This window comes from Nelumbo nucifera, chromosome 5, assembly GCF_055504915.1.
Source record: "Nelumbo nucifera cultivar China Antique chromosome 5, China Antique-T2T, whole genome shotgun sequence".
In the NCBI taxonomy this organism is placed as follows: domain Eukaryota; kingdom Viridiplantae; phylum Streptophyta; class Magnoliopsida; order Proteales; family Nelumbonaceae; genus Nelumbo; species Nelumbo nucifera.
This window is the reverse complement of record NC_142653.1, coordinates 72,838,219-72,855,843: the sequence shown is the minus strand read 5'-3', so window position 1 is coordinate 72,855,843 and position 17,625 is coordinate 72,838,219. Positions and strand designations below refer to the sequence as shown.

The 17,625-nt window shown below is 42.6% G+C and overlaps 1 protein-coding gene across 1 annotated transcript; it reads left to right on the top strand.

The window, feature by feature from the left end:
* Positions 1-3,381: 3,381 nt before the first annotated feature.
* LOC148791896 (uncharacterized) lies at positions 3,382-14,341 on the top strand. Its single transcript, XM_088888318.1, has 9 exons — positions 3,382-3,519; positions 4,959-5,022; positions 10,755-10,834; positions 11,328-11,368; positions 12,006-12,238; positions 12,353-12,429; positions 12,694-12,807; positions 12,871-13,161; positions 13,745-14,341. The coding sequence occupies exons 1-9, from the start codon at positions 3,382-3,384 to the stop codon at positions 14,339-14,341; spliced, it is 1,635 nt and encodes a 544-aa protein (XP_088744444.1).
* Positions 14,342-17,625: the final 3,284 nt, after the last annotated feature.

Below are 17,625 nucleotides of genomic sequence, written 5' to 3'. Positions count from 1 at the left end.
CTAGTGATGATGATGATATCATTGACATAGACCAAGAAGAGAGTAATATTAGTGGTAGTGTAGTGAATGAATAGTGAAGCATCAGCTTTACACTCAATGGAGCCATGGAGAAGAAGATAATTAATCATGTAATCTTGTGAACCAGGCATAGGGTGCTTGACGAAGCCCATACGATGAATGGTTCAATTTGTAGACATGGTGTGGGAACGAAGGGTGTTGAAAACATTACTGACATGGTGTTCAATTTGTAGACATGGTGTAGACATGGTTGACACATGTAAACTTTTTTAGAGAGGTGCCCATGAAGGAAGACATTACTGACATCCAATAGTTGAATGATCTAAGAATGGGAAGTAGCTAAAGAGAGAATGAGTCGAATGGTGCATGGTTTGACAATGGGACTTGATGAAGCACAAAATATGCCCTCCAATAGATAAAGCACAAAATCTATTCACTCCCTTGTGTTTGGTGAGGTGGCTCGGACTGGGTTCAATCTGCGGTAAGCCAAGCTGTTGTGCCGAGCTGAGTGTTCGAGTTGAGAGTTGCTGAAATGAAAGAGAGGTTAGAGTGCCAAGGTAAATTTTACTCAGGGCACTCCGATGCTTAAGTTAGTGAGTAGTTTTTCCTAGAGAAATTGAGAGAGAGTGAGAGCTTATGTGCGCATACCTTTCAAAGTGTCCCTGGGTTCTTTTAATAGTTATTAGGTGTCCAGGAGTCATTGATCAACGTCTTTGAGTTTTCTGCGGAGTTGTTTTTGTAGTTTGAGGGAGTGCTGGGCCATTAGTTGCAAAATTCGTGCGGCAGTTATAGGTCGCTTGCAGGTCTTGTGGCATGCGGTTCAGTGAGCTGTCCCTGTAGTTTCGGTAATGGTACTAAACCAGATATGGCGTGTGGGACAGTTTCAAGCGAGCTGTCGTTGCCGGTGGGCCAAGCTCACTTCAGCTCGGCCATGCACCTATTATAGATTGCCACGTGTTGAACTGGCGAGCTGTCTTACTGAGTTGGATGCTGTGTTGCTGACAACATCCACGTGTCCTCCATCAACTGGGTTAACCAAAATGCCCCTCATCAATTGTCCCCCACTCTCAAGTCACTACCTAGTAGGCGAAGAGAGTAGAGGTTCCTGGGGCATTTTTGGTTCACCTTTCTTTTGTTCTCATGCATGGTTTACTTTTTCAGACGGTCTGGTTTAGTTCACCATGGTCGGCTCTATGCAGCCGGTTCAGCTCGTCTGTCTCAACACAGTTGATGAGGTTTGCTGTCGTGAGATGGCAGGCTTTTTAAATTTTAAAAATGCACGACACTTCCTTTCTTCTAACTTCCGCAATTGGCGCGCAGACAGGTTTGGCGCACCCATCTACCTATAGCTGTCAACAACCTATCAACCGCAGGCGTTGCTCGATCATGGGGGACATGCTCTTGTCATATCGCTTCCAAATCTAGGCTGTTGACTTCTTTCTTGCGAGCTTTAAATATGGGGCCCCTTGAGGTCTCCACTTTGTCATTGTTCTTTGGATTTTTCTAAGTATAGGTGTGTAGTGAGAGTTTTGAGACCTGCTGAGGCGAGCTCTGTTCTCCATGGGCGAGCTGTATTTTCTTCCTTTTCCAAGTTTGACGGCTGTCGTTTCGAGTCCTTCCTAGCGTTTTTCTGGTGAGTACTTCATCTTCGACATGTCTCACAGGTTTGTTGAGAATAGAGTTTGTTGTAGTGGGTTAGGAGAGGAGTCTAGCTCCTCTGATGAAGAGTCTTTCGAGGTCTTCTATGATGGGGCACTGGTAGGCAAAAGGGAGGAGGTTGAGGCTGCGACAAGTTCGTTTAGGGGGACCGAGTTTTCAGGAGATGAGATAGTAGAACTGTGTCATAGGTATGAGATCCCAGACAAGTACCAGTGGATCACACCTAGTCCTGGTAGCTATCCTTGGGAGCATGACCCAGAGGGGCTATGTGTCTATGAAGAGTCTTTAGCGGTTGGTCTTCGTTTTCCCCTTCATTTCATTGTTGCAGTCCTAATGTGTTACCAGGTGTCTTTGGGCCAACTCGCCCCTAATGGGGTTAGGACATTGATTGGGTTAATCAAATTGTTCCATCATCGGACTTTACCTCTAAGCATTGAGGCCTTCTTGGCTTTAGTGCATATGAAGCGGGTTTCGGGTCCCTTCTATTTCTATCTTCCCTTCTGCAGTGGGAGAAAACTTTTTAATTTCCAAAATAAGGTTAGGAATTGGAGGCAGCGATTCTTATTCCTTGAGAAGGCAGGTGGTTGGGGTTGTAGTACTGCCTGGTATAACATTCCTTAGAAGGTTCCTGAGTGCAAAGATGACAAGCTACGGGCCGCTATTCAGCAGCTCGTCTGAAAATGTGTTAGAATTGAGGATTTTCTAACTGAGCCAATGCTTGTGCAGGCAGGCTTGAGCCAGATAGGTGGGTTGGATGTCTAGTCACTTATTGCACATTCAGTTCAGGTCACTTGGCTTCCATGATGTCTGCTGATGCTGAGCGGAAGTCTGCCTGCAAGAGGCACCGAGTTGAGCGCAGGCTGTCGAGGGGTGGAGTTTCTTCTTCTGGGACTCCTCCCATTGTCGACCTGGAAGGGGAGGGGGATCCGATGCTTATAGGATTCTTCTGACTTTCAACCTGCGTGGGAGGTGGGCCCCTATCTCTCTGACATCCCTCCTTTTGTTCCTTGTATTCCTAATGTGAAGGTGGTTTATTAGTCCAGTGATGCCCGAGTGACGCTTCAAATCGGTCGGGGCATTCTTCTTCCATTGGACATGCAGCGGATCGCCAAGATGGATCTTGTGGAGACTAGGGCTCGGCTGACCCAGTGTATTATACAGGTGCCATCTCTTTCTCCCCCTCCTCTCTTTCCCTTTGTTTTTTTTTGGTGCCTTATTTCTGTTCTTTCTTTTTGTAGGCAAACTCTTATGGCCAGGCCTTTCTGAATCATGCTTACTCTAGCCAGAAGAAGTGAACTAGCCTGCAGACCAACGTTGGTTTGCTTAATGCAAAGGTGTAGAAGCTCAGGCTGAACTTGGAGGGGGAGCGTGTGGAGTATCAACATTTGCAGCGCGAGATATCAGAGGTGAGGTTGAAGTGTTCCCAGAAGGAGTGCCTAGGGGCTGAGCAGGATAGGGTGGAGGCAGTTGCTTCTTACTTGAAGTCCCCCGTGTACGAGAACTAGCAGGCATTGGACGGTATTCCTTTGATGAAAAGGGGTTTCAAGTTGTGTCACCACTATCTTAAGTCTCTCTTTCTCGACCTCGACATCAGCTCTGTTACTTCTCGGAAGGTGTCGCTTAAGCTCGTCAACCAGGTGGACAAGGAGCCACTGACCCTGTCCGAGGAAGAGGAAGATGATGAAGAGAGGTTTGAAGGGGGAGATGGTGAGGAGGCTCAGGAAGATGCTGGTGGTGAAGATTAGCCTGCTTCTCATATCGGCCGAGGAATCTGTGGTGGTCTTTGGTGGTTCTTCTCAGTTGTTCCAGGGGCTTTATGCTCTTGTTAAGATCTTGGAGCCTGTGTGCCCTATATATTGTCCAAACTGATGAAACCATTTTTTTTAGGCGGCCACTTGGCCTGCCTCTAGTAAGGGGGAGAGTTATAGTTCCCCTTTATTCTCTCTTCAGTAAAGGAGTTTTGTTTCTTCCAATGTTCCATGCTTGTTTATTCTGCATGACTTAGCTGTGTTGTGTTGTTGCGGGATTACCTACTCCTTACTGTCAGGCGAGCTAATTTCTAGTATTGGCGAGCTGTTCAAATCCCTATTTTAGGCGTAATACCAATGCAGGTTGTCAATGTTCCATGCCCGGGGAACCATTTTGCCTTCAAGTGTCTCAAGTTCATATGCATTCCCATCGAAAATTTTAGAGACTTTGTAGGGACCTTCCTAGTTTGGACCAAGCTTCCCTATCCAGGCTTAGGCATCATTGATTTTCCAGAGTACTAGGTCGCCAACTCTAAAATTATGTCTTTTGACTTTAGCATTATAGTATTGCACAACACATTGTTGGTATGCTATAGTCTGAATGTGAGCGAGTTCTCTGGTTTCTTCTAGTAGGTTGAGGTTAGCTCGTAACTTTTCTTCGTTTGATTCCTCAGTGTATGCCTTAGATCACAAGGTTGGAATTTCTATTTCTATTGGTAGTATAGCTTTGGTTCCATAGATTAGATTGAACGACGTTTCATCGGTTGCAGTTCTGGCAGTGGTCCTGTAGGCCCATAGCACACTAGGTAGCTCGTCCACCTACAATCCTTTAGCTCGAGATAGCTAAGCTTTGGGTCCTTGTAATATTGCTCTATTGGAGATTTCAGCTTGCCCATTGGCTTGGGGATATGCTTCTGATGTGAATTTTTGCCTTATTTCCATTTGGCCGCACCAATCTTGAAATTTGGTATCTCCAAACTGTTTTTCGTTATCAGAGACTAGTACACTTGGTAAGCCAAATCTGCACACTATGCTTCGCCAGAAAAAATTTTGAACGTTGTGAACTGTTATTGTCACTAAAGATTTCGCTTCCACCCATTTGGTTAAATAATCCACAGCTACTACCAGAAACTTCTTTTGTCCTTTAGCTAGTGGAAAGGGTCCCAATAGATCTATGCCCCACTATGCAAACATATATCTTAGGTTGGCAACGGGCTGATGTAGGATGTTCTCGTGTTGTTGACATTTATCGCACCGTTTGACTAGCTTAACTGCGTCTACTTTCATGGTGGGCCTGTAGTATCCTTGTTGTAAGGCTTTCTAGGTGAGGGCCCTGCTCCCCAGGTGTCCTCCACAAAGGCCCTCATGGATCTCGTGTAGAACTTGGCTCGCTTCAGCTCGCCTCAAGCATTGCAAGTAAGGCAACATGAAGGATCTTCTGTAGAGCAGCTCACCTACTATCACGTAGCGAGCTACCTATCGCACTATTCGCTGAGCTGCATTTCTTTCTGTTGGTAGCATTTTGTGTTCTAGGTAGTTGTAGATTGGGTCAATCTAGCTCAGCTCTGCGTCTATGATGCTGGTGATTTCCTTGCCTGTCCTTTCTATTGAAGGGCGAGATAGTTCTTCTATGTAGATAGTTCATTTTGTCGTTGTTGCAAGTTTAGAAAGGGCATCAGACTCTGTGTTTTCCGATCTCGGAATTTGTTGGAGATACCAAGAGTTAAAACTGGGGAGTAGCTTTCTTACTTTGGTGAGGTATGCTGCCATGGAGGGTTCCTATGCTTCATAATCCTCATTTACCTAGTTTATGACAAGTTGCAAATCACTACATATAATTATGTGTCTAGCACTCACTTCTTTTGCCAGCACTAAGCCTGCTAGTAGGGCCTCATATTCAGCCTCGTTATTCGATGCTCAAAATTGAAACCGGAGCACGTATTCTAGCCTTGTCTCGTAAGGTCCATATAGCATTAACCCAGCTCCGCTTCTGCCCTGGTTAGATGAGCCGTCCACATGAAGTATCCAGGGCTCCTTGTCCCAATCTGCTATCTCGCGAGTTGGAGGAGGTGCCGTGTTGGATGAAGCTTTTGCTTCCCGCTTTGTCGGTTCAGGCAATGACAAGCTGAAGGTACACTTGGCTATGAAATCTGCCAGGACCTGTGCTTTTATGGCTGTCTGAGGTTCGAACCGGATATCATCTTCATTAAGCTCGATTGACCATTTAGCGAGCCTTCTTGAGACTTCAGGCTTCAGGAGGACTTGCTTTAGGGGTTGGTCAGTTTGCACCACTATGGTGTGGGCTTGGAAATAGGGCCTTAACTTTTGCACAGCTAATACCAATGCAAAGACGAGGTTCTCTATGTTAGGGTACCTTATCTTGGAAGCGTGGAGAACCCTACTGACATAATACACATGTCGTTGTACTTTGTCTACCTCCCTCACAAGGACTGAGCTTATCACTTCATCACTTGTAGAGAGGTAGAGCTTGAGCTCGTCTCCTTTCTCTGGCTTGGTCAACAGGGGGGCGAGCTAAGGTATTGCTTTAGTTTGTTGAAGGCAAGTTGGCATTCTTCAGTCCATTCAAAGGCTGAGTTCTTTTTTATGGCCTTGAAAAAGGGGAGGCACCTCCTAGTTGATTTAGACATAAATCGGCTCAAAGCTGTTATTCGTCCTATTAGTTTTTGGGTATCTTTAATTGACCTAGGTGGTTTCATATCTAGAATAGCTTGAATCTTTTCGGGGTTGGCCTCTATACCATGTTTCCTGACGATGTAACCCAGGAACTTGCTGGAAGTTACACCAAAAGTGCACTTATTTGGGTTTAATTTTAAGTTATGTTTATGTAGAACATCAAACACAATTTTTAAATAAAAAACTAGATCTTTTGAAAAAAGCATTTTTACAACCATGTCGTCGACATAACATTCGACTTTATTGCCAATCAACTCAGAAAAAACAAAGTTTACTAAATGCTGATAGGTCTCCCCAACATTTTTCAAACTGACTGGCATGACCTTGTAACAGTACATGCCTATCTCGGTGGTGAAAGCAGTCTTCTCATGGTCTTCAGGGTCCATTAGAATTTGATTGTAGACTGAATAGGAATCCATAAAACTGAGTAGTTCATAGCCTGTAGTCGCATCTACCAGGCGATCTATACTGGGTAAGGGGAAGCTATCTTTTGTATCCACCATTTGCTGCTTGCTTTCTTTTCTAGGATCGGGTTGGCCACCTAGCTCGGGTATTGAACTTCCTCAATGAAGTTCGCTGCTAACAGCTTCCCCACTTCCTCGTTTACTATGTTCCACCTTTCCGGGGCAAGGTTTCTCTTCCTCTACCGGACTGGTCTGACTGTAGGGTCAACATTAAGCTTATGAGTTATCAAACTAGGTCCTATACTAGGCATTTCAACAGTTGACCAGGCAAAAATGTCTAAATTGTTTAATAGAAAGCTTACCAATTCAGATCGCAATGGCTTTTCAAGTGGACTCCTATCTGGAGTACTTGATCAGGTTCGGCTCTAGAGACTTGTACCGTTGTCGTTTCTTCGATTGGGCGAGTTCTTTCTTCTGTCTTCTCCGGTGGTGGCTCCAAGTCTATATCAACTGCCGTTTTGCCTTTGGCTTTTAATGAAGCCACATAACATTTTTGGGATTCCAGTTGGTCGCCTCGTAACACTCCTACCCCCGTATTTGTTGAAAATTTTAGTGCGAGGTGGTATGTTGAGACCACAGCTCGCAGCGCATGTAGTATTGGTCGTCCCAGGATTGTGTTGTATGGTGACACGGAAGCCACTACCGGAAAATCATGTCCAAAACGTATCGTGTGGGGTGGCGAGCCCGCCTCAACTAGTAGCTTGATCCTACTGATCGGGCGAACTACCTCGCCACTAAATCCCACTAAGGGTACGTCGGCGGGCTGCAGGTCACCTTTGCTAAGTTCCATCCTGTTAAAATCTTTTGCAAACAAAACATCTGCCGAGTTGTCTGAGTCCACCAGGATCCTCTTCACCTTGAAATCTTTGATGTGTAGTTTTACCACTAGGGCATCATCGTGGGGGCACTTGACCCCGCACATATCATCTTCTGTAAAATAAATGACTTCCTCCTTTCGTGGGCGCTTACATAGTTGGCTGTCTTCTTGCTTCAATTCTCGCATTGCATTCTTCCCAGCTAACGTGGTACAACCTGATATTATTGAACCCCCATCAATTACATTTATGGTCCCTTGGACCTGGTTTTCTTGTGTTTGCTTACTCTGCGTAGTTTGATCCTGCTGCCTGATGTCCTAAGGTGCCTCCTTATTGGTTCCTACTTTGGCCTGTCGTTCATCCTTGATGAAACATTTCAGGTAACCATGTTTGATTAGGTCTTCTATCTCGTTCTTTAAATTCCAACAATGCTCAGTGTCATGTCCAAAACCTTGTGAAATTGGCAATATTTATTTGGGTTCCGGGTGTTGGGGTCTCCCCTCATCTTGGGAGGCCACTTTACATAATCATTGGACTGGATTTGCATTAGAATCTCCTTCCTCCTGGTGTTGAGTGGGGTAAACACCCTTGTGTATGCTAGTGGTGTTGCTGCTCGTTGTGCTGTCCTCCTAATTGGCGACCTACTTTTTTGGTGAGGCAAGCTGCTTTTGGTTGTCTCAGACTCTGTGCCCACCGCTTCTTTTGCTCTAATGAAATCATTGGCTACTTCAAGGAATTTCTCCATGGTTAGTCTGGGGATGCAATTCTATTTCCCACTTCAATTCTCGGTGTTTTACTCCTTCCTTGGCCGCAATGAGTTATACAAAGGGATCTAGGTCTGGAATCTACAGTTGTTCCATGTTGAATCATTGAATGTAGTCCATGAGTGTCTCATTGGGCTTTTGTACAATGTTGAATAGACATGTAGCTGATTTCGAATGCCGCTTGGTGGTGACAAACTGATCGCATTGGTTGTTGTCCTCATGCGGGGGCAGATGCGTGGGCCTTGTTAGGAATGTGGTTTCGCTAGCCGTTGGAGCATGGCGACCCTACACCGGCAAAGTATTAGGTGGACATGCTCAGTTTCCAGGTGGATCACTTGCAACAGTAGAAGCGCATCAGAAGGCGAGTGCATGTTCGACAACTCATGGGATAAAGAGTCTAGAAAACTGGTCCCAGTTCTTTATTGACCCTGGAGCCAATCCTGGCAAACTGATTAATAAAGAGCTTGAAAGCTATTTGCATATTCTATGGGGTCTGTTTTTCCTCGGCAGGATTCAAGGGCGGGGGCCAGAAGTTTTTGGGCCATGGTGCTTTAAGGATTTCGAGTGCCAAGGAAGTCTCATGGGTCAAGCTATGTTGTTCTAAGAGGGAGACCAATTTACCAGTTGTAATGCTGCATTCTCTAGGTGGTATCATACTTTTGGCCCGGGCGAGTGAAGAGACTAAAAAGTACCCTATTTTTATCCCCTAATATTCACTCTTTTACATTTATTTAGCACTTAAATGGACTCATTACTCTTGTATTTCGATTCAGGGCAAGAAAGAAGGCAAGTGGAAGAAAACAGGGCAATTCAGATGATTTTGCACAGTTTTGGCAAGAGTCAGTAATCTGGGCATAACTCTTAATTCCGCACTCCAAATTGGACAATTCAAGAGGCATAAAAAATATGAAAGAAAAGCCCACAGCTTTTATGTTTTGGGTTTTGACAGGATCAGTCCGCATCAAATACGAAACCGGGCCCGAAGTCAGAGCAAATTCATAGCCAGGCCCATTTCACAACTGAAGCCCAACTCGCAGAAGAGCCTTGTAGCAGCCCAACTCGAATTCAAGAGCCAAGAGTCCCAATTTCGAATGTAACCTCCAGAAAGAGAGTCTTATTAGATTTAAATTCTTGAATGTAATCCTATAAGGATAAGAAGATTGGATTAGATCACTAGATAAGAGATAGAATAGGATTAGTTCAAAACATATCAGAACTTGAAGTAATCTCCTAGATGGAGTTGGAGAGAGCCCTCTCCCTCAGCTATATAAAGAGGGGGGTAGACCAGCTCTAAGCATCATCAAGCATCCAAGAAATCATCAAGCAACTCAAGCTACCAAGAAGAGCAGTTCGGCCTACTGAGAAACAGAGCATGGAGGGATCGAAATTCATGAGCAGTTAAGCTTTTCTTTTCTGGTTCAAGGGGGGAGGTTCGATTGTGTCATTGTGAGGTTTTGTATTTAATTCAAGTTCTTGATTTTTAATTCAAGTATTCATTGGTTGTTGTGCATATTTTCATTAGATGTTAATGTTAATTAGTCTGACAAATTAATTAATGTTGATTTTCCTACTACTATCCATGGTTCGGTGATTCATAATTGTCACAAATAGTGGTACAAGTAGCAATTAGGTTAATATCTTTCTGGGTCAATTGCTCGTGACAACCTTTGACCAATGTATTGACATGTTTTAATTTAAAGGGAATCGATGGAATAAGATTTGATAATTGCAGCTATCTCAATTGTTGTTATCTTGGTTTAACTGTTTTCACAAAGCTTAATGCTATCACTGGTTAATATGGAACACTATCGTACCCAGTTAAGTAGTGATAAGTGTTGATCGAATGTTGGGTTTGGCCAGCTGAATTAGGAAAACACAAGGTTTATCATGGCTATCCTAATAAATCTAAGGTTAAATGCTTGAATTGCAAGACTACCAGAATCTACCTATGATCGATGGCCAATTGACTAACCCGAACCCTTGAACCAGAATTTGGTAAGACTGATTTCTCTTGTTTGTTTAGTTTGCTATTACTCTCTTTTAATTTCAGTTATTTAATTTTCCCACTTAGTGATAATATTCATTCAGCTGAGAGATTACTTTTAGCTCCCTGTGGGATTCGACCTAGTACGACTTTTACTACAAATATTTTATTGTGGGACTAGTACTAATTTTGAGGGCTTCGACAACCCGTCAAAATTTTGGCGCCATTGCCGGGGAGCAATTTTGGTTTCTTAGCTATTTCCTTCTATTTGTATTAACCTTCTTGTTTTATGACTCGTGCTTCTCAACGAGGTGAACTCGATTACAACCCCAAAATTGAGAAGACTATCTGTCGTTTAAGGAAGGAGGGGAAACAAAGGAAGGATTGTTCATCTAAAAGGGTGAATTCAGATTTCGATCTACCAACTTGTGATCAACCCATCTTCATAGAGGAAGAAAGGATGGCTGATAGAGAGAGAACATTAAGGGAGTTGGCTGCACCGATTATGAACCAACAACCCTTGTGCATAACATATCCCACTCTTGAGGTAGCCTTTGAACTAAAATCCGGTTTAATACAATTACTGCCTATTTTTCATGGCTTTCCAGGTGAGGACCTTCATGAACATCTAAAGGAATTCCATGTCGTCTGTTCTAGCATGAAGCCACAAGGTATGATCGAGGACCAGGTAAAACTTATAGTTTTTCCATTACTTTACAAGATAAAGCAAATGATTGGTTATATATTTTTCCTCCCGGTTCAATACATACATGGGATGAGATGAACAAGATATTTTTAGATAAATATTTTCCTGCATCCCGGGCTGCAAACATTAGGAAAGAAATATGTGGAGTTCGGTAGTTTGGTGGTGAGACACTATATGAATATTGGGAACGGTTTAAACAACTTGTTGCTAGCTGTCCACACCACCAAATACCCGAACAACTTTTAATCCAATACTTCTATGGAGGGCTCTAGCCCATGGATAGAAGTATGGTAGATGCAGCCAGTGGAGGAGCCTTGGTGAACAAAACACTCGAAGCGGCCAGGGAATTAATTTCCAACATGGCCGAAGATTCACAATAGTTCGGCGTAAGGACAAATGGCACCATTAGACGTGTTAATGAGGTAAGTCATGCTAATTTAGAAAATCAGATTTCATATTTAATTGCTTTGGTTAGGCAACTGGCTACAGGACAATTGCAAACAACCAGGGTGTGTGGTATCTGTTCGATCCCTGGTCATCCTACGGACATGTGTCCATCACTATAGGATGGATCAATGCAGCAAGTAAGTGCCGTAGGAGGATTCTCGGGTCAGCCTCAACACAAATATGACCCCTACTCCAATTACTATAATCCGGGGTGGAGGGATCATCCAAATCTAAGCTACGGGAACCAAGGAGGACAGCAGAAATATCAGCCCCAATTTTTCAGTCGACAACCCCAATTTTCAGCACCTATCATAGTGCAAGGCCAACCCTCAAATTTAGGTATGTCATTAGATGAAATAGTTAAGGCTCTAGCTACTAACACTCAACAATTTTAGTAGGAAACAAGAGCCAACATTCAGAATTTGGGGAACCAAATCAGCCAACTTGCCACTTCCATTAGCAAGTTGGAAGCGCAGAACTCCGGAAAACTACCATCACAAACGGTAGTCAACCCAAAGGAGAATGCAAGTGCAGTAGTGTTGAGAAGCGGAAAGGAGTTGCAGCCTCAACCGAGCTCACCATCGAAGGCAGCTAAGGGAGACAAGGAAAAGAAGAGACACGGGTCAAACGAAGACCCCATTGAGGTAATATCCGACCCCCCTCTCCCTAAGGTTACTAATGCTGTTATACCACCTTTTCCTAGTAGGTTGGAGAAGTCCAAGAAAGAGGAATATGAGCAAGAGGTGCTAGAAACCTTCAGGAAGGTGGAGATTAATATCTCTTTGTTAGATGCTATAAAACATATCCCAAAATATGCAAAATTTTTGAAAGAATTATGCACTAACAAAAGGAGGCTGCAGATCGATGAGAAGGTAAGAGTTGGAGAGAACGTTTCAGCCGTGATCAAGAGGACCTTATCAGAAAAACGTGCTGATCCAGGTATGTTCACCCTACCTTGTGTGATTGGCAATAAACAAATCGAGCGTGCCATGCTAGACTTAGGTGCATCTATCAATGTCATGCCATACTCGATTTACTGTGCCTTGAGATTAGGTCCTTTAAAAGAAACTAGAGTTGTTATTCAATTAGCTGATCGTTCTAATGCCTACCCAGAAGAGATTGTTGAGGATGTGTGGGTGTAGGTTAACGATTTAATTTTTCCAGCTGATTTCTACATCCTGAAGATGGAGGAGGATACAGTTACAAGTTCAGCCCCACTTCTATTAGGCAGGCCATTCATGAAAACGACCAAGACCAAAATAGATGTGGACGAGGGTACCCTCTCTATCGAATTCGACAGAGAGATTGTTAAATTCAATATTTTTGAAGCAATGAAATATCCAAGTGAATGTCATTCGATCTGCTCTATTGATACCATCAATTCAATTGTGCAGGAAGTCTTTGAAGAGGAGGACATGGATGATGAACTGGAGTTCAATGCACAATCGAACAAGGAAGAGGAGTTCGATGCATCCTATGATAGTCCGAAACCAATGCCGGAACAAGAGGTAAGCAATTATGATATTCCATTGACATTTTCTCACAAAAAATTGCTGCCTTCTGTTTTGCAGGCTCCGGAGTTGGAACTAAAGACCCTACCTGATCATCTTAAATATGTATACTTGGGCGAAAAAGAGACACTACCCATGATCATTGCGAAAGGATTGACCGAAGAACAAGAGGAGCAGCTCATCAAAGTCCTAAAGGAACATGAGGCGGCGATTGGTTGGACCTTAGCCGACATAAAGGGGGTCAGTCCCTCAATTTGCATGCATAGGATCCTTTTGGAGGATGGCGCCAAACCAGTTAGAGAACCACAAAGAAAACTCAACCCGGTAATGAAAGAGGTAGTGATGAAAGAGGTACTTAAGCTGTTAGATGAAGGGATAATTTATCCAATTTCGGACAGTAAATGGGTAAGTCCTATTCATGTTGTACCTAAGAAAATTGGGATTACTGTAGTAAAAAATCAAAATAATGAACTAATTCCCATGAGGGTACAAAGTGGTTGGTGAATGGTAATAGATTTTCGAAAACTTAATATGGCCACTCGAAAGGACCACTTTCCCCTACCCTTCATCGATCAGATGTTAGAGAGATTAGCAGGTAAGGCCTTCTTTTGTTTTCTCAATGGGTTCTTAGGATATTATCAGATTGTTATTGCCTAGGAGGACCAAGAGAAAACAACCTTCACTTGCCCATTCGGCACCTTTGCTTACAGAAGAATGCCCTTTGGTTTGTGTAACGCTCCAGGCACTTTTCAAAGATGCATGATGAGTATATTTTATGATTTTATTGAGAAAATGCATTGAAGTGTTCATGGATGATTTTACTGTCTATGGTGATTCGTTTGATGACTGCCAAAATAGTTTAAGTAAAATTATGAATCGATGTATAGAGACAAATCTTGTCTTGAATTATGAAAAATGCCACTTTATGGTAAAGGAAGGCACTGTGCTGGGACATGTTATTTCAGCTAGGGGAATAGAGGTCGACAAGGCCAAGATTGATTTAATTGTAAGCTTACCCCACCCTACAAATGTTAGGGAAGTTCATTCCTTTCTTGGACATGCAAGTTTTTATCGCAGGTTCATTAGTGACTTTTCAAAAATCGCCCTGCCATTGTCCAATTTGCTGCAGAAGGATGTGCCTTTCGATTTCGGTGATGAGTGCAAGGAAGCATTTGACAAGCTCAAGAAACTATTAACAATTGCACCCATTATTCAACCACCTGATTGGAACTTTTCCTTTGAGATCATGAGCGATGCAAGCAACTATGCAGTAGGGGCTGTTTTAGGTGAACGAGTTGATGGGAGGAGCCATGTCATCTACTATGCTTCAAAAACATTGAATGCTGCACAATGCAACTACACAACAACGGAAAAGGAGCTATTAGCAATTGTGTTTGCTTTAGATAAATTTCGATCATATTTGCTTGGCTCTAAAGTAATTGTATTTTTTGATCATGCAGCTTTGAAATACCTACTAGCGAAGGAGTCAAAACCGAGGCTGATAAGGTGGATACCTGCTCCAAGAGTTTGATTTAGAGATTAAGGATCGAAAGGGAGCTGAAAACTCGGTGACAGATCATCTAAGTAGGTTGGTGAAAGATGAAGACTCCTCACCCATCTCTGAGCTATTTCCCGATGAGCAATTGTTTCACATAAAAGGTATGGTCCCTTGGTATGCTGATATTGTGAACTACTTGGTTACCGGAATTTTTCCTAATTACCTTAGCAAATCCATGAAGAATAAAATCAGGTATGAGGCAAAATATTATGTATGGGGTGAACCCTACTTATGGAAATTCTGCTCTGATCAAGTAATTAGGAGGTGTGTCTCTGAGAATGAGCATATGTCAATTCTAAGTTTATGTCATAATTATGCTTGTGGTGGTCATTTTGGGCCAAAGAGAACTGCTCGAAAGGTTCTAGATAGTGGGCTGTATTGGGCAACCCTATTTAGAGATGCATACTTGTTTTGTAAAAACTGTGAAAGATGTCAACAAACAGGTGCATTATCTCGCTGGAATAAGATGCCCCAAACCCCCATTCTTGTCTGCGAAATCTTTGATGTTTGGGGTATTGATTTCATGGGACCCTTTTCTCTCTCTTGTGGTTTTGCTTATATACTTTTGGCAGTCGATTATGTCTCAAAATGGGTGGAAGCAAAAGCCACCAGGAATGATGATTCTAAATGTGTTGTAGGGTTTATCAAATCTAACATTTTCAGTAGGTTTGACATTCCTCAAGTCATCATAAGTGATCAAGGGACCCATTTTTGCATAGAGCCGTCAAAGTCTTGCTGAGGAAGTATGGGGTGCATCACCGAGTTGCCACTGCTTATCATCCCCAGACTAACGGACAAGCTGAAATTTCCAATAGAGAGGTCAAATCCATCTTAGAAAAGACGGTGAATTCGGGAAGGAAGGATTGAAGCCTATGTCTAGATGATGCTCTCTGGGCATATCGAACAACATACAAAACACCAATAGGGATGTCCCCTTACAGGTTGATTTTTGGCAAATTTTGCCACTTGCCAGTTGAAATTGAGCATAGAGCCTATTGGGCAATCAAATGCTGCAATATGAGCATGGAAGAAGCTGGCAAGGCAAGAAAGCTCCAATTGCAAGAACTGGAAGAGTTGCGGTTAGAAGCCTATGAGATTTTGAAGATCTACAAAGAGAAGACTAAATTGTTCCATGATAATTTACTTTTAAGAAAACAATTTATAATTGGGTAAAAGGTTTTACTATACAATTCTCGACTCCAACTCATGCCAGGTAAGTTGCGTTCCAAGTGGATGGGTCCATTTATTGTTTCTGATGTGTTTTCTTATGGTGCAATAGAAATCATAAGTCTCGATACAAGCAAGGTTTTAATGGGCATTGTTTGAAGTTGCTCCATGAGGATGCAAATGTCTCCTCTACAGTAGACATCTTGTTGGACATTCCGCGTTATGCATCGAGTTAAGGTAGCAAAAGAGTACGTCGAGCATAACGACGTTAAATAATTGCGCTTGTGGGAGGCAACCCATTGTGTTTAGTTAATTTTGTTATTTTGTTTGGTTTTGATTTCTGTGTTTAACAGTTGATTTTATATCTGAAGGAACCCAACAAGGCGCACAAGGAAGTTCCCCCAAATCCTTTTACTATATGCATAACCACATACATTGGAGACAATGTATAACTTAAGTGTGAGGGGATTAGGGAAATCTGGTGGAAATTGGGATAACCCTAGCATGCTTCGATCATCACTTCTTGACCTTGCCCTTTGAAATTTCTGCTCATTGGAAACTTATCCTTGAATGATTTCGACTTATCAGGGATTCATGTGCTTAGGCTGAATAGATAGGATAGGATGCAAGAATGACTAACTGATTTTTTTTTTGGCTGCATATGGTACCTCATTATTTTAAGCGATCAATAGGCAAGATGCATATAAATTGTCCGCATAAGGGCTTGATTGATTTTCACATAAATATCTGTCAAACATGGTTTGAGTATTCTAGAACTTACTGTGTTAGGCATGTTGAGACCACGATCGATGAGTTCATGGATCAGATGGTGATGCCTTGTGATTCGTTCTTGTGCAAAAAAAAAAATAAATAAATAAAATCATGACTAATGTGAGATGGAGCATAAAATGCACTCACATTTAGAAACGAAAGCAAGGGTGAAATGGAGCATAAAATGCACTCACCCTAGAACCCCAACCCCATTCTCACCTTCAGACCCTTGGAACTCATACTAAGTGGTGGAGATGTGATACATAGCAAGCTTATGGCAATAACACACCTTGTTTTGACCTAAGAAACAAAGAAAGATAATTGAATCTGGCTGAATTGGTTTGTTAAAGCAATGGGTACTTGTTCAGTCCAAGAAGGTTCAGCCGGTGGAAGGCTTGTTTCCTTGACTATCGATTTAACTTGGTACCATGAGGAATGGTGATTTGTGATCACTCTTGGACAAGAAAAAGGGAGAAAGAGATGGAAGGGGAAGGTTACCAAGTCTGTACTGAAGCATGCAATGGATCAGGCTTTATGTTGAGAGAAAGAAAGATTAAAAATTAGTAGGTAGTTTCTTTTGTTTTGCTTGAGTTTTGCCTTGCCTGAGGACGGATAAAGTTTAAGTGTGGGGAGATTTGATGAAATTAAAAAGTACCATATTTTTATCCCCTAATATTCACTCATTTACATTTATTTAGCACTTAAATGGACTCATTACTCTTGTATTTCGATTCAGGGCAAGAAATAAGGCAATTGGAAGAAAACAGGGCAATTCGGATGATTTTACACAGTTTCGGCAATAGTCAGTAATTTGGGCATAACTCTCAATTCTGGACTCCGAATTGGACAGTTTAAGAGGCATCAGAAAGATGAAAGAAAGTCCCATAACTTTTATGTTTTGGGTTTTGACAGGATCGGTCCGCATCGAATACAAAACCGGGCTCGAAGTCGGAGTAAGTTCGCAGCCAGGCCCATTTCACAGCTGAAGCCCAACTCGCAGAAGAGCCTTGTAGCAATCCAAGTTTTTAAAGCAGCCCAACTCGAATTCAAGAGCCAAGAGTCCCAATTTCGAATGTAACCTCCAGAAAGAGAGTCTTATTAGATTTAAATTCTTGAATGTAATCCTATAAAGATAAGAAGATTGGATTAGATCACTAGATAAGAGATATGATAGGATTAGTTCAAAACAGATCAGAACTTGAAGTTAATCTCCTAGAAGGAGTGGGAGAGAGCCCTCTCCCTCAGCTATATAAAGAAGGGGGCGGACCAGCTCTAAGCATCACTCAAGCATCTAAGAAATCATCAAGCAACTCAAGCTA

Bases quoted from the DNA above. Each gene is read 5' to 3' on its own strand.
- LOC148791896 (XM_088888318.1), top strand. From the start codon at position 3,382: ATGGTGAGGAGGCTCAGGAAGATGCTGGTGGTGAAGATTAGCCTGCTT. The intron at 10,835-11,327 runs GTAAAACTTATA...TGCTTTGGTTAG, and splicing joins AAGGTATGATCGAGGACCAG to GCAACTGGCTACAGGACAAT. The intron at 13,162-13,744 runs GTACTTAAGCTG...TTTATGGTAAAG, and splicing joins AAGAGGTAGTGATGAAAGAG to GAAGGCACTGTGCTGGGACA.